The sequence below is a fragment of the Antedon bifida genome, chromosome 2, assembly GCF_963402885.1.
Source record: "Antedon bifida chromosome 2, ecAntBifi1.1, whole genome shotgun sequence".
NCBI classification, from domain to species: domain Eukaryota; kingdom Metazoa; phylum Echinodermata; class Crinoidea; order Comatulida; family Antedonidae; genus Antedon; species Antedon bifida.
The window spans coordinates 7,401,632-7,420,012 of record NC_136227.1 but is presented as its reverse complement, the minus strand read 5'-3'; the positions used below and the strand labels follow the sequence as shown (position 1 = coordinate 7,420,012).

General features: G+C 31.5%; 1 protein-coding gene across 2 annotated transcripts in view; it reads right to left on the bottom strand.

The window, feature by feature from the left end:
- Positions 1-10,672: 10,672 nt before the first annotated feature.
- Positions 10,673-18,381, bottom strand: part of LOC144836068 (receptor-transporting protein 3-like) — a 30,124-nt gene continuing 22,415 nt past the window's right edge. For both annotated transcript variants that reach the window (XM_078691247.1, XM_078691248.1), the window contains exon 4: positions 10,673-11,471. In XM_078691247.1, coding sequence (XP_078547373.1) covers positions 11,199-11,471 — 273 coding nt within the window. In that variant the 3' untranslated portion in view covers positions 10,673-11,198. The remainder of the gene's footprint in view (positions 11,472-18,381) is intronic.

The following is an 18,381-nucleotide window of genomic DNA, read 5'->3' as shown; positions in this document are numbered from 1 at the left end:
TTTTTGTCACATAAAGTTTGATAGTGTAGAGTGAGCTTTAGACATTCATACTAAAATCGGTTGCTAAGATTGTTATGTGTTGCTACATGCTTACTGACATTACGCAATGAAGATGTGTAATATTCAACAGAAAAATTGAATTGAATTTAATTAAATTTGTTTACATGCGTGACACGCTATTACACAGCTATTGAATCATACTACATGTTTGAAAGTGTGTACACAGAATGACTTTTTGACTCACCAGTTGAATTGTCATTAAAAGAAAGAAATATTATGTCTATTGTCAGAATAGACAGTAGTAGTTAATATTATAATTTAAATTATGGTTATTATTGACATTATTATTATTATATTATTCATATTTCACTATTATTTACCCTACGAAGATACTGTATAAAAGTTATTAAATAAATATTACTATATAAACAACAAATAATGTGGTAAGTCAACCAGGACTACATAGAACAACCAGGACTACATAGAACAAACATTGATATTATTTTTAAGCTTGTTAAATTTTCATAAAACATGATACAATTATTAGTAATAACCTTTTATTATTTAAGCAAATAATTAATGGAATACATAAATTTTCACTCGAGTACATCATGCCTAAGGCCTCAATGCTGTGTACTAAAAAAGAAATATTCAGTTTGTTCATTTTTATATTTTCAATATGCTAACTAAATTAAATATACCAAGGGTTATGTCAAACAGCTATTCCACTCAGGGTTTTTGGACTAAACTTCATTTTTTTTATTAATTACAGTTTTAATAACAGCATATGAAAATATTATCATGTCATATTGGTATTTTTAATATGTTTCTATATTATCTTTTATTTCTATTATTTCTATGAAAAAATCTTTAAAGGTATTTCATAAAATGTAGTTATTGCCATTTTATATATATCTATAACACTTGTTTTTTAAAAGCCTTAAATTGTTTTAGATTTTTGACTAAAGGTTATTTAGTTATTCTCTATTAATAATATTCATAATATTTATATAAAAAAACACACACCTAGGGCGGATTGCAATAAAAAGGTAATGGTCACCTGGTTTTAGCAGAGACTTTGTAATGTTTATACCTACAATAATACACACAAGTAGTGTAATACATGAATAAATATATGTATGTATATATGTACATGAATGGAATACTTAATCGTATAATCTTATAAAAAAAATAAGGGAGGAGTTAGAATAGGGAGCTTTCGATTTGTGACTGCTGTGGAACTAGAACAAGGTCATGTCAATGTGTCGTCAGTCGACGCCTGGACCTAGAAACCAACAAAACTCTAGTCGAGGTGGAGCGAGAGGAAGTGCTTCCTACATTCCCTGCATTCGTACAATGAAGTGAAATAACTTGTTAGGTTGCCAATTGTCACACCAAATGCTTCCTAATAATTAACTTAAAATTTGAAATTTCTTTTATTTACTTTTTTAATATAGTTACATGACCATGACATTACAATGTACTGTACTTTGGCTGTAGACTTTCATTAAGCCCTTTCCTTATATTGCAATCCGTCCCTGAAATTACAAAATAAGGGTGCTTACATTTTTTCCTTTCATTACCGTTTTAATTTGTAATATAAATATTGAGGTGTTTTGTTTGTTTTTTTCAGAATTTGTAAATATTGTAAATACAGATTTCTATACTGCCTACAGAAAATAAGTGTTTGCAGAATTTTAAATTTTGTTCTAATATGGTTTAAAAATTGTGTTTTTACATGTTAAACAAGAGCTTTCTTTTTTTCTTAAATGTAATTTATTGCTTACAAATGGGTCTGGTTATGTACAAAATTATAAAATGAATTGCTTTCAATCAAGTGGTTAAAATGATTTAGAATGGTTAGAATCTTTCTATTTAAGATACCGTGACTATAGTGTTAATTTGTTACCATAATCATTAAGCCAAATTCAAGGTTTCCTTTCTTTAATAATTTAAAGTTTTCTTTTCTTTTTAATTGGAGAAAAACCAATCCAATAGTGGATTCCATTATTTATCAACTGAAATATTTGTACAAGTTTGTATGCTGCTCTTCCATAGGTTAAAAGAATTGTTTGCAGTTGTTGAAGTTTTGCTGTGTTGCAATTTTTTCTATGCTGCGTGTATTTTAAGGCAACTGATTTTTCTTTTCTTTGTCTAGTTTTAGTTTACTTGATACACGATCGGTATCACGTCTAGCGATGTTAAACATCCTGCTGTATCGTGTCTTCTAAAAGCTACCTTCATCCCATGGGATACTGTGGTATAGTAAGAGATTATTTAGAAGGTTGTATAAGTTAAAATTTAGGAGTATTCCAACAGCAGACATGATTATAAAAGGATGTTTAACGTTGCCGTACAAGAATCGGCTGTTTAGTTTTGCCATCAAATTATTAGTATATAAACATTTTATTTTAGAGGTATAGTTCATGTATATTAGAAAGATAATATAGCATTATGCAGTTGAATTTAGAGTTGGTACAACAAGTTTATGCGGGTACTGTACTGTGATCATTTCAGGATATAAATTAATGTGCTAAAAAACCTAAAAGTTTGTGGAAAAAGTTTAATGGGTGTCTGGAGTACTCAGGTTGGTGGTTGGTATAGTGTTTAAAAAAACATAGAAAATGCATCGAGGTCAAAGTTTACTATTGGAGTCAAAGTTTACTATTGAGGTCAAAGTGTACAATTGAGGTCAAAGTTTGATGTTAGTATATAATATTATTTGTAAATCTGTAAATTGTAAAATATGGTTGTGGACTACAGTATTAGACAAAGCATAGACCATAGCTACCAGTATGGTTAGTCCAGTATACTAGAAAAACACTAATGTTGTAATAATAATAATTAATATATTTATATATAAACATCCAAAGACAAATTACTGAAAAAAATACTGTGGGTATCAGTGGCTGGATCTCAATGGAGATAATAACTGAAATAAGCAACTGAAAAAATGACGATGCTGTAGTTATCAGTGGCTGGATCTCAATGGAGATAATAACTAAAATAAGCAAAAAGCTAAAACAAAATGTAAATTGCAGAGCTTCCGAGAAACACCAGCCCTTCAGCGTATATATACTATATAAAATTCAAAAATTTGAATAACTTGTATGTAAAGTTTTTAGAAATTCAAAAGATGCCCCTCCTCTAGGAATGCACTTCTAAACCACCGTACCACTGGTAGCTACGGCCTTGTAAAGTATCTCGGCTTACTTTAAATTATATATTCTACTTTTGACATTAGATATTCATTCAATTCATATAATCTCTGGTCCATAGAAAGTAACATTACATACATAAAAATTATTTAAAAAAATATACTGTACTGACTATTTAAAATAAGACGTGCTCTCAGGTCAGGATGGTACTTCACCTGGAGAGCATCTTTGACTCATACAAGACATGTGTACCTTATTCACATCTTAAACAATTGATAATAAAATACAATTTACCAAACTTTTTTTTCATAAATTTTACACAGTGGTCTGTAAACAAGAGTCCAGTCCATAAATGCTTTACCTCTTTTGATACTTACTGTAGTGCAAATATTTGATTACTATACAATGTGCTTATAAAAGGTAAATCTTATATGTATGTTGGCATACATAGGGACTTTTTATTTCACTAAACACGGCAAATTGTGTTATCGAATGTTATTTTACGGGTAATTGAAAATCTTATTACAGTTCTTTATTGGTCGATTTAATTTCCCAGTAGAACCTATTATATGAAATGTAAATAGAGAATGACACATACCTGTATAAATGAGAACGTCATATTGTAAAACCAGTGCATAACATCAAGTGTAAATAAAGAACTTGTATAGAGTTACTAAATAGTCAAACATCGTATTATTTCCTTATGTACTGTACGCCTAAAAAAAGTAAGATGTTAATTAAAATGATAAATAATAAACTACTTTCATATTCACCCTAATGGTACATCAATGTTTGTTTTGGTGGGTTGGCTCTCAATCTAGTTTAATCTTCTTAAAACCTTATTTAGATCATTGTGTGTTGCTTTTGCATCATTGGCATCACTATGTTTGCTTAGGGATCAGGTGAAAATTATTCTACTGCAGTGACTACACTTTTTAATGTAGAAGTTTTTGAGTCAGTCATTACAATAAAAAATGCATAATTAACCCCCAAAAGACAAGTAGAAAAAAATAGTAAACAAAATGTAGTAACTGCAGTACAATAATGTTGACAATAATGTGTAAAGCTCTGCCTACACTATCAAACTAGTTTGACAACAAAGTGTGATGTGCTCAAATAGGGCAGTGATATGACATCATCATGTCCATATGGGCACATCACATTTTTTTGTCATATAAAGTTTGATAGTGTAGACAGAGCTAAAGTGGTGGAGACCGCATGTCCAGCCAACCAAACATTATAGTGTAAAGATACATTTGCAGTAGGTGACACAGATATCACTAGGAAATTCAATATCTTTATATCACTAGGAAATTCAATATCTTTATTGTTGTATATAACATCCTAATATTTCCTGCTTCACCGTTAATGTGTATTGCTTAGTACCAATATATTATTGTGATTAAACGTATTAACCAATCGTTTCTTTTTTTATTAGTATTTAAATGGTAATTAATGTTATGTTATATGTGGTATGATTGTGAATTCCCAGAAAATCTGAAAATTTAAATTTTGTTTGATCTGATATAATTATGTTCAATAAATTTTGGAATTATTTAAGCTATTATCTGCCTATATGTGTTAATTATTGTACTGTATGGTGTACATAGACAATGGTATGCACTGATGGTGCATATCCTTGGGAAGAGATGTCCCCTACATTTTTTGGAGCAGGGATGGACGGTCCCTTCGCATTTGAATGGTAAACACATTGTATAAAATAACTTTATACTGTTGGAAACCCTGTTTAGTGGTGTTTTTATTTTATTTATTTTGCTTCTCAGATGCATGTGTCACCTAATATTCAAAATATATTATACACATAAATGTCCAGTATCTTGATCAAGATTAGAACTGGATAATAGATTATTAATTTGACCTTTCTGCCTGCATAAACATCTTGCTTGAGATCAATATATCGCCCGCTTTACTAACATGGCTTAGTTAGTACAACACAAGCCTAGCCTAGATTCGTATGCAGCGCATGTTTATTAATGACTAGCTAGCTAGTTCACTGACAAATAAAACATTTTTAAGGTAGTAGGCCTGATCTGCATTCATTTAATCCGCATATAGACTATCTATCAACTTTGATCTAGGGTCTAGGCCCTATTATGTTTTAGGCTACATAGGCATCCTACTAAACTAGACTGGTCTAAGTCAGAGAGGAGCTGGTAGCCTGGCCATCGGGCGTTGTTGGCATATGAGTTGACATACCTTATTTCTAGTAGTTTGGCAGTAATTGACTGCTTATGATGTGTACGTTTTAGTGTTTACTTCAAATTTATAAACAATTATTACTTTCTTGAATTAATCAGACGTTCTTTGCTTAACTTTTGCCGTCTGTTGCATGCTGCATGGCGCACTCTCATTTGAAAAAAAATGTTTTTACTGTGCTCTGATTGGTTTAATATTTAGAGAATGTACATGTGACGTATGACGACACTATGTTCTTTGGTATAAGCTCCAGATGTAAGGGATGGTAGTGTGCGAAGTTATTCTAAAAATAAAACAAAATACCGACTCAATTAAGTATTACTTTCTCTTCGTATTTTAATGACACTCGTTATCGTATCGTATTTGTAGTGTACATAAGACCTTGCTGCTGTCTGTCTATATACTATCAAACTAGTTTGAAAAAACAAGTGTGATATGCCCAAATATGGTAGTGATATGCCCAAATATGGTAGTGATATGACATCATCATGTCCATATATGGGCACATCACATTTTTGTGTCGCATAAAGTTTGATTGTGTAGACAGAGAGCTTTATAATTGTAGGCCTATACTTGCTGCCAAGAGGGCGCTCCTTTGCCAAAGATTTAATGTGCAGTTTTCCATGATTATACATTTTTACTAATACAGTAATGGTTTGGTTTATAGTTTAATAAATATTCTCCCCAAAAACCTTTTATAAATTCAATATTCGATTAATTATGTTAAACACACAATTAAATAATTCAGTTCAGGTGGCATTGCATTTTGCAATATAAATTGTTCTGAATAATAAGACATATGCTTACGTCATGGGAAAGTCCCAAAATTATTAGAGAAAATAATTCCATTATTGTAATATACAAAACTAATACCACCACGACCTCGAGTTTGTTTTCTCTGTTACCGCACGCGATGCATTCCTTTTTTTTTGTAATTTCTTTTTTTATCCAGGTCTTTAGACTGTGTAAATACTTGAAGTTTGATTATAAATTGCGAATTAGCGATAATTATCAGTCAGGTCTTCAAGAACAGCATTAAGTAATATCTTCCAGGACCAGACGATTAGAGTGTTAGATTCATATACAATAGCCCCCACCCCACCGCTCCCCCGAATCATTCATTTTTTGTTGTGTTCTCCTCCTCAAATGTTTTTATTTTAATTTCATTCTTTAAGGCCAAACGCCTTTTTTTTTGTTGCATCCAATGTAACAAAAGAAATATACACATGTTTTTTTTAATATTCTTTATTTGTACATTGTTAGAGTTCCGAAACAAGCACTAGTTACGAAAACAAAGTTCATTGCAAATTAAATAACATAAAAAATAGACAAAATTCCTTATAATATATTGTTGCATTTTTCCATTACATTCTAATTAAATAAACAAAGTAGGTCTAGTAAATTAAATCACATCCGTTTTCTTGTCCATGCTTTCTTTAAGGTCATATGTCAATATTATTTGCATAATGACAGGGTAAATCCGGATATGTAAAGTAAGTTTGCTTACGTCATTTCCGCACATAACCAATCTTATTTTCTTTCAAAAATGCCATCACAAAACTGGGCAGAACATTGTGTAAAGAAAAAGTCAATTCCAAACATTTTACAATTAGAATACAGAACAGTATTAGTTGGCATAAAATACATTTCAATGCAGAAGTAGCCATTTTGTTGCAAAATGAGGTGGTAGTATAATCTTATAATTACGTTTAAATTAAAAATAATAAAATCGTAGCTACTATTCAAACAAAGCACAAAGGCCCATTTACACAAGGACGATAACGATCGACGATAAATATATAAGCATGCATTTTTTTTACATAAAACAAAAGAAATTAGAAAGGTTTTCGTTCTAGAACTATAGGATAATCATTTGTGCTGTCTTTGATAAAAATGATATTTTTTAAATTCCAATCAAATGACGTCATGATAATAAAAACAATAAAGTCGTTGTATTGTCACGATTGTTCTTACTAATCATGACGTCATTTGATTGGACGTGTGAAAATATAATTTTCATCAAAGGAAACATAGATGGTTATTCTATAGTTATAGAATAACAAGTTTTTATTTTTCTTTTGTTTTAAGTATAAAAAATGCATATTTCGTCCTAGTGTAAATGGGCCTTAAGGCGATGTTGCATTTTTTTACGTTGATCTAATTTTACCTAATATACCCTTTTTCTGAACCTCTAACTTCCCTCTAAACGCAGAAATCTACTTATACACCACAAATAAATAATTCCAGTTTAGTAGAATGGCCGTTACAAATATAATACTATTCACTTAAGTGGAAATTGTTTCGTTTCATTTTCGCCCCAACGTCAATCTTGGTGTGTATTCTATAATAAGGAACTGACTTTTTCTTTATAATTTCTACCGATTCAATTTTCATTGAAAATACTTTAGAATCAAGTGCGTGTACTTCACGACGAGCTTTAATTAATAGTTTGTCTTTTTCTTAAATATTTTTCTTTCTTAATATTTTGGATAATTCTTGTGGTAAAGTAACCTAAATCTCGTTCTTACAGAACACCAACCTACTGTCAATCCTGATAAAACATTTTAAAAATTACGTACTTTTAGAGAACACAAAACATATAAGACTGTAAACAAACTAACGTCACATTCATAAAGAAAAAAAAATCTATATCACACATTTTAAACTTTAAATTTATACGTATATTTGAGAACACAAAATATATTCAATACTTTATAATATGAATTAGTTGTAACCCCATAAAAAGAAGCAAATTGTTGTTAGACCAGCCACTTTATGTGTCATCCCCAAATATTTAGGAAATACAGTACTGAAGTGGACACTCACAATTGTATTCCCAGGTGGTCTCTCCGTACATGTGATGTGGTACATGTACGGTTAAAATGTTACAGTATCATGTCTAGTGACAATAAACAGCCAACAGTCTCGTGTCTGCTGGCGGCAACCCTAGTCAGTTAGTGGACCACTTATAAATAACATTATAACACTTAGGCATTATTGCTAAAAGTATGGATGATCTCCTCCATGCTAAAAGTTAGGTGTCAGCCGTCAGCAGACAGAATATACCAGTCTGTTCATTGCCATTGGACATGATACTGTAAACTTTCAACAAAATCCTGTTGTTAGACCAGTTGATTTCAAAAGAAAAGTATCTATTATTGTGAAATTACATAATTTTGGAAATTTTAATTGACGTCATCCATCCACTTTGGTAAAGCAGATTTCAAAATGATCTGTTAGTGTTTTACTACGGATATAGATTGCATAGTATTGTTTTATTATCAAAACAATTTGGTAGCAAAGTTTAATTAACAACGGGCGGTATCACATGGGAACCGTGTGACACCGGTACTAAACTGACTAAACTGATCTGCTGGTTTGGGAGAACAGAAAGTGAGAGTCTTACAGACGGTACAGTGTAGTGCCAGTCACTTTTTTGCGAACTTTCTTTACTGTATACTATCTGAAATCACAGTCTTAAGATAATACATGTCATGAATTAACTTAACCTCAGTATGCCCTACCATAATTCTACCATGGAGCTATACAATTAATTTTATAGATTCATGATTCTACTGTCTACAGTGGTTACATTTATCCATGATTTACCGTATGATTCCGGTAATTAATATATTTATTTGATAGATGTAAATTTTGAACCGTATCATAATCAAAACCACTTTATGGAACATGTAAACAAAATATTCTAGGCCTACTGCAGTTACTTCAGTAATTACCTTTTGTTTATTCTTTAAAACCTTTTTATGCAATTATTTAGCAACCTTTTTTTTAGATAAACATACACACGTCTGTTTATTTCAAGGACAATAAACTTCTTCATTGAAAACGTACGGTTTTGTTGTAAAACAATTTTACTTACTGCAGTAAACTGCAGTAGTAGAATAACTTTGACATGATCCTTTCTACTATACAATTGTGCGTAATAAAAGTAGTTATATTTAACTTTGTAAGTTCCTAGTAGGCCCTTAAGTTCTTTTTTCAAAGTTGCGTAAAATAGACAAGACGTATAAATAGACTCCTTTTCACTCCGACGTTTTCTTTGTTAAACGCCCTAAAACTCACAACGGCATAATATAGCCGGAAATACAATAATCTTAAAAACTAATATTTACAACAATTCATACAATCTAATAATAGGGATTTTTTCTAAGAATTAACGGTAAAGTTTTCTTTCTCAAACGCGCTTATTATAAGTCCCGCTTTTGTTTAAAACAAATTCACACACGCTTGCGTATGTCTTTAACGTTGAATATGTGACGTCATAAACACCCCAAGTAAAGTTCGCGTTCACGTGTTTCAAGATAACAACATGATGCGTCTATTTACTTCGTAATTTCACATTTTAAAGCTGATTTTTTTCCCCGCAATCTTAAGTTTCTGCATAGACATACATTACAACTGAGCTTATCCTTTGGGACACCTCTATTCATGAACACTCATTTGAGGAGACTTTCCCATAAAAGGAACAAATAGCGGCCAATTAATTGGACACTCCTATTAAGGAGACACTATTGGATCCCGAAGGTGTCCCCTTAATAGAGGTTTTACTCTATGTACTTCATAAATAAAATTCTATTACTCAATTTTCAATAATAATCTGTCTAAGAAATAAAATAATAATAATATTAGTAGGTCAACATTAAGTACTGATAACTATATTATTATCTAACTAGTCAATTGTGCCGACTGCATTATTTTTTTCCTATCTTTCTCAAGCAAAAACCATGAATGATAAATTAAGATATTATAACGGGCGCTATAAGCATTTAGACTCCTGTATTAAATAGGTTGTGTGACAGGTTTCTGAAGTTGGTATAGGCTTCAGGTGGACATTTCGAATTCTTCGATTTCTTTTAATAATGGGAGAGAGATTATTACAAGATACGATAGTCGACCTATTTCTTAAATACAGGCCTTATCCAAATAATTTTGTTCAATGTGACGTCAGAAACATGCATTATTCATGATTTCTGCCTTAACAAGATAGGAAAACAAATGCGCGTCGTCTAGCTTAACAAACAATGAAAGACTTTGGTGAGAATAGACAACATAGTGCATTTTATGCACTTTAAAGTTTGTTTACCTCTAAATTCTTAACTACTTTCTGCTGTACATAGTGCATACATAAAATTAAAAGTGCAAAAAACACTAACATGACGTCATTGCTATATTAAGAAACAATTATATACACATATTCTATTGTTTTAAACATTGCTTTTTAAAACTTTAAATCTTTTAAATCTTCCTTTCTCAACTCTTCAGAGTAAAAGTACTAGCTTTTCCCGCAATTTTTATAGCCTGCGTTTAAGCTTACACTATGTACACGGGTACGTCGGTTCCTATGCAACATAGTTGGCGATAAATGTGCACATGAAACCAACTTTTACTTGGGTAAATAACCTAAGCCTGAATAGGCCCATAGAGAAGAAGATAATTTTACTTATTTTATGCGATGAAGCAACAACTCGATATTCTCTTCCATTTCAAAATGGAAAGAGTATGGCTATACTGGTAGATTGAAATAATTATATACATTCTGAGAGGTTAATCGTAAGGTAGTACAGTGTTCAAGGCACTAAAGAGAGCAATTTTTATAGACCTTTTCGGCGACACGTGTCAACAAAACATGGCACTGAAAATCGCCCGTAAATACACTATTATTTCTGTGTTTTGTAGCGCAAAAATAAACAATTTTAAATTACAAAATTCATAGAACTTGTTAAAATATAGAAATACTCTTTTCTTGTAAAACGGCTACAGGCTTACACTTCATTAAGTATCGGCAACAGCCCGTCACACGAATTAGGCTCGTATCGTCGTCGTCTTTGGCGGTGGAGTGGTTTGTATGACTGTCGTCGTAGGCGGCGGCGGCGGTGGTGGTGGTGCTTGTGGAGCAGTGGTTCCTCCACCGGTAGTACTAACTACACCGCCTGCTACTGGGTTCGTAGTAGTTCGAGGACGGCTGTCACATTCCCCGTCTTGACAGGCCTGGCAAAGTGCGGCGTTGTGCTGTGTACGAGGTTTGCCTGCTCTACGATCATATCTCATCGGAGGTTTTACAAACCCATAATAGGCCTGATAAAGAGAAAAGAAGTAAACATTATTATATCATTACCAATATACTCCGTACGTCCATGTATGGCGTTTCCTCGTCATCCTTTGTTTGAAGTAGTTTTCGTTTGACGCAACACGTCTAGTTAACAAAACTCATGCAAGATACGTTGGACGCAACACGTCTATTCAACTAAACCCTCAACGTTTGGCGCAACACGTCTATTTAACTAAACACTCGACGTTTGACGCAACACGTCTATTTGACTAAGCTCATACAAGGTACGTTGGACGCAACACGTCTATTTAACTAAACACTCGACGTTCGACGAAAACACGTCTATTTTGTTAACCCAATTTTTCATCGAATAATCATTATAACAAGAACCAATTCTTACTCATAGTGTGTCATCGTAATATCATTTATCTTTTAAGGTGCCCTATTTCGATGAACTGGCGTACGTGCTACATGCGTTTAACCACTAGTTAGCCGACAGTTTTCTTGGCGACTCTAACATGACTCATTTTTAGGTGATCATTTAGAATAAAATGATCACCTATTGTTATTGTATAAAATCTTTATTAGGTGATCATTTAGAATGCTAAATGATCACCTATTGTTATTGTATGAAATCTTTATTTTTTTTCTTTTTATTGTTTCTGTACACTATTTTGTGTAACAATTATCTCAAAAAGTTTAATGTCAATGATTACCAAAATTTCAGAATATCTTTCAAATAATATAACTTAATCCTAATAAGCTTTCCAGCATGATCACTCATCCGTGACGACATTTATACGCCATTTTGCGAAATCACATTATCAATCATATCTCCATAATTCATTATCACATATTAATGAAATTCACTACACGTAAACTTCAGGTCAAGGGTAAAAATATTAGCAAATAAAAACGCACGCGCACGTAGGTTCATGCGCGTGATATCGCGCGTTAAAAATTTAAAACGCTCAAAATTAAGTTTTGATCAATTTAGAGCATGAATTAGGCCATTTGCGTGTTTCAAAAAATTACTGCGCAAAAATGCGTTTTTGCGCGCGCGATACTTAAAAAGCGTAAAAAATATGAATTTTTTTTACAAATCTCATTCTACTCACCATCCTTAGTACATTCACCAAATTTGAGTCAGTTCCGACTTAAAATAACGCTATACGAGCACGTTAAAAATGACAAAATGCGCATATTAATTTTACAAAAGTTCTGAAAATGGTGAAAAATAGGTCTTTTTTAAAATGAAAATAATTCTTCAGAATGCAAGATGACCCCCGATTTTTTTAACTTATTCTGGAAGCCATTGAGTTGTAGATATGAATTCATGTACACACTTTACGTACAAAATGTTTTGACGTCATCAAATGGCCACTTGAATTTAAAAATTGGGATTTGTTATCTTTTTGTGTAGATTATCACATTCAACAGAGCGCATCTTGGTTATGTGTGCTCGAATTTCGCAAAACTTTCAGTATGTGCTTGCTTAATTAATTATCTTTATCATGAGTTGACACTATCTTCATTTTAATGACGTCATCACGCGTAAAAACTTGAATAACGTAGGCCGTGTAATTTCACCTTCGCAGTAAATTTGAATATCTTACAGCTCTTCAGAATTGAAGGTTACCTTGATGATTATAATTTATTATGAAAGCTGATGAAATGTAGATATTAATTCATATAAAAATTAAGCCTATCGGATGTTGTGACGTTAACATATGGCCAGTTGAATTGAAAAAGTAGTTTTTTCAAATTTTTCGTCAAAGTTATACACAATTCAAAGAGCGCGCACAGCGCTTCTACGTGCCAAATTTTTTTCAAAATCTTATATTTTTTTGCTCAATTAATTATCTTTCGAAATTGTCATCTTAAAGTTTAGTTTGATAACGTCATCATGCCAAAAAATTAGAACATGTGTGTCCCGTAATTTCACCTATGCTACACTGTATATAGTGTACATATTGTATATGGCATATAGGCACAACTCAGCACTATAAGCATATAATAGGATGGCATACATCAACATTTTCCGATCGTATGTTAACGTACGTGCATGTTTAAAAAAATTAATTTCAGTAAAATGATAAAAATGATCACCTATAATTCGTCAAAGTGACGAATTAAATTCTAGTTATTATTTTTTTTTTTATTGGTTTTTTCTTTTTTTTCTTTTTATTGTTTCTGTACACTATTTTGTGTAACAATTATCTCAAAAAGTTTAATGTCAATGATTACAAAAATTTCAGAATATCTTTCAAATAATACAACTTAATCCTAATAAGCTTTCCAGCGTGATCACTCATCCGTGACGACATTTATACGCCATTTTGCGAAATCACATTATCAATCATATCTCCATAATTCATTATCACATATTAATGAAATTCACTACACGTAAACTTCAGATCAAGGGTAAAAATATTAGCAAATAAAAACGCACGCGCACGTAGGTTCATGCACGTGATATCGCGCGTTAAAAATTTAAAACGCTCAAAATTAAGTTTTGATCAATTTAGAGCATGAATTAGGCCATTTGCGTGTTTCAAAAAATTACTGCGCAAAAATGCGTTTTTGCGCGCGCGATACTTAAAAAGCGTAAAAAATATGAATTTTTTTACAAATCTCATTCTACTCACCATCCTTAGTACATTCACCAAATTTGAGTCAGTTCCGACTTAAAATAACGCTATACGAGCACGTTAAAAATGACAAAATGCGCACATTTATTTTACAAAAGTTCTGAAAATGGTGAAAAATAGGTCTTTTTTAAAATGAAAATAATTCTTCAGAATGCAAGATGACCCCCGATTTTTTTAACTTATTCTGGAAGCCATTGAGTTGTAGATATGAATTCATGTACACATTTTACGTACAAAATGTTTTGACGTCATCAAATGGCCACTTGAATTTAAAAATTAGGATTTGTTATCTTTTTGTGTAGATTATCACATTCAACAGAGCGCATCTTGGTTATGTGTGCTCGAATTTCGCACAACTTTCAGTATGTGCTTGCTTAATTAATTATCTTTATCATGAGTTGACACTATCTTCATTTTAATGACGTCATCACGCGTAAAAACTTGAATAACGTAGGCCGTGTAATTTCACCTTCGCAGTAAATTTGAATATCTTACAGCTCTTCAGAATTGAAGGTTACCTTGATGATTATAATTTATTATGAAAGCTGATGAAATGTAGATATTAATTCATATAAAAATTAAGCCTATCGGATGTTGTGACGTTAACATATGGCCAGTTGAAGTGAAAAAGTAGTTTTTTTCATATTTTTCGTCAAAGTTATACACAATTCAAAGAGCGCGCACAGCGCTTCTACGTGCCAAATTTTTTTCCAAATCTTATATTTTTTTGCACAATTAATTATCTTTCGAAATTGTCATCTTAAAGTTTAGTTTGATAACGTCATCATGCCAAAAAATTAGAACATGTGTGTCCCGTAATTTCACCTATGCTACACTGTATATAGATATACAGTATATACTGTACATATTGTATATGGCATATAGGCACAACTTAGCACTATAAGCATATAATAGGATGGCATACATCAACATTTTCCGATTGTATGTTAACGTACGTGCATGTTTAAAAAAAATTAATTTCAGTAAAATGATGAAAATGATCACCTATAATTCGTCAAAGTGACGAATTAAATTCTAGTTAGGTGATCATTTAGAATGCTAAATGATCACCTATTGTTATTGTATGAAATCTTTATTTTTTTTCTTTTTATTGTTTCTGTACACTATTTTGTGTAACAATTATCTCAAAAAGTTTAATGTCAATGATTACCAAAATTTCAGAATATCTTTCAAATAATATAACTTAATCCTAATAAGCTTTCCAGCATGATCACTCATCCGTGACGACATTTATACGCCATTTTGCGAAATCACATTATCAATCATATCTCCATAATTCATTATCACATATTAATGAAATTCACTACACGTAAACTTCAGGTCAAGGGTAAAAATATTAGCAAATAAAAACGCACGCGCACGTAGGTTCATGCGCGTGATATCGCGTGTTAAAAATTTAAAACGCTCAAAATTAAGTTTTGATCAATTTAGAGCATGAATTAGGCCATTTGCGTGTTTCAAAAAATTACTGCGCAAAAATGCGTTTTTGCGCGCGCGATACTTAAAAAGCGTAAAAAATATGAATTTTTTTTACAAATCTCATTCTACTCACCATCCTTAGTACATTCACCAAATTTGAGTCAGTTCCGACTTAAAATAACGCTATACGAGCACGTTAAAAATGACAAAATGCGCATATTAATTTTACAAAAGTTCTGAAAATGGTGAAAAATAGGTCTTTTTTAAAATGAAAATAATTCTTCAGAATGCAAGATGACCCCCGATTTTTTTAACTTATTCTGGAAGCCATTGAGTTGTAGATATGAATTCATGTACACATTTTACGTACAAAATGTTTTGACGTCATCAAATGGCCACTTGAATTTAAAAATTAGGATTTGTTATCTTTTTGTGTAGATTATCACATTCAACAGAGCGCATCTTGGTTATGTGTGCTCGAATTTCGCACAACTTTCAGTATGTGCTTGCTTAATTAATTATCTTTATCATGAGTTGACACTATCTTCATTTTAATGACGTCATCACGCGTAAAAACTTGAATAACGTAGGCCGTGTAATTTCACCTTCGCAGTAAATTTGAATATCTTACAGCTCTTCAGAATTGAAGGTTACCTTGATGATTATAATTTATTATGAAAGCTGATGAAATGTAGATATTAATTCATATAAAAATTAAGCCTATCGGATGTTGTGACGTTAACATATGGCCAGTTGAATTGAAAAAGTAGTTTTTTTCAAAATTTTCGTCAAAGTTATACACAATTCAAAGAGCGCGCACAGCGCTTCTACGTGCCAAATTTTTTTCAAAATCTTATATTTTTTTGCTCAATTAATTATCTTTCGAAATTGTCATCTTAAAGTTTAGTTTGATAACGTCATCATGCCAAAAAATTAGAACATGTGTGTCCCGTAATTTCACCTATGCTACACTGTATATAGTGTACATATTGTATATGGCATATAGGCACAACTCAGCACTATAAGCATATAATAGGATGGCATACATCAACATTTTCCGATCGTATGTTAACGTACGTGCATGTTTAAAAAAATTAATTTCAGTAAAATGATAAAAATGATCACCTATAATTCGTCAAAGTGACGAATTAAATTCTAGTTAGGTGATCATTTAGAATAAAATGATCACCTATTGTTATTGTACAAAATATTATTATTATTCTTCTTTCTGTACACTTTTTGTTTAACAATTATCTCAAAAAGTTGAATAACAATGATCACAAAAATTTCACAATGTCTTTCAAATACTTTAACTTAGCCATAATAAGCTTTTCAGCGTGATCACTCATCCGTGACGTCACGTATACGCCATTTTGTGAAATCACATTATCAATCATATGTCCATAATTCATTATCACATATTTATGAAATCCACTACACGTAAATTTCAGGTTAAGGTAAAAAATATTAACAAATAAAAACTTGCGCATCTCAAGGTCATGCACGTGAAATCGCGCGCAAAGATTTTAAAAAGCTTAAAATTAAGTTTTGATCAATTTAGAGCATGAATTAGGCCATTTGCGTGTTTCAAAAAATTACTGCGCAAAAACACGTTTTTGCGTACGCGATTCTTAGAAGGCGTAAAAAATGAAATTTGATGTATAAATCACATTCTACTCACAATTCTTAGTACATTCACCGATCTTGAGTCCATTCCGACTTAAAATAACGGTATACGAGCACGTTAAAAAAGACAAAATGCGCACATTAATTTCACAAAAGTGCTAAAAATGGTAAAAAATATGTCTTTTTTAAAATGAAAATAACTCTTCAGAATGCACGATGACCCCCAATTTGTTTAACTTATTCTGGAAGCCAATGAGTTGTAGATATAAATGTATATACACATTAGACGTACAAAATGGTATGACGTCATCATTTGGCCACATTAATTTTTAAAATAACGTTTTTTCCCCTTTTGTAATGGACCACCATATTCAACAGAGCGCAACTCGCTTATCTGTGATCGATTTTCTTTAAATTTTTAATATATTCTACCTCAACCAATTATGTTACTTAGGAGTTGCCAATATTTTCATTTGGATGATGTCATCACGTCTTAAAATTTAAATAACGGTGGTTACGTAATTTCACCTACAAGGTATACTTGAATACCTTACAGCTCTTCTGAATTAAAGTTGACCTTGATGTTTATAACTTATTATGAGAGCTGGTGAAATTTAGATATGAATTATTATAAAAATTAAGCCTATCGGATGTTGTGACGTTATCATATGGCCAGTTGAAGTTAAAAAGTAGTTTTTTCATCTCTTTCGTCAAAGTTATACAATTTTTAAAGAGCGCGCACAGCGCTTCTACGTGCCAAATTCTCTTCCAATTCTTATATTTATTTGCTCAATTCATGTTCTTTCGAAATTGCCATCTTCGAATTTATTTTGATAATTCCATCATACCAAAAAATTAGAACATGATATGTGTCCCGTGATTTCACCAATGCTACACAGTATATAGATATACAGTATATACTGTACATAATGTATATGGCATATAATAGGCACAGCACTATAGTATAACCGTATAATAGGATGGCATACATCAACATTTTCTGATTGTATTTTAAAATACGTGCATGTTTAAAAAATATTAATGTCAATAAAATTATAAAAATGATCACCTATAATTCGTCAAAGTGACGAATTAAATTCTAGTGAGAAATTGTTTTTGTAAAACAAAAAATGTTTCTTCGCAATTTCTTTCTGTACAGATTTTGTGTAACAAATATCTCAAAAAGTTTAATGTCAATGATTACCAAAATTTCTGAATG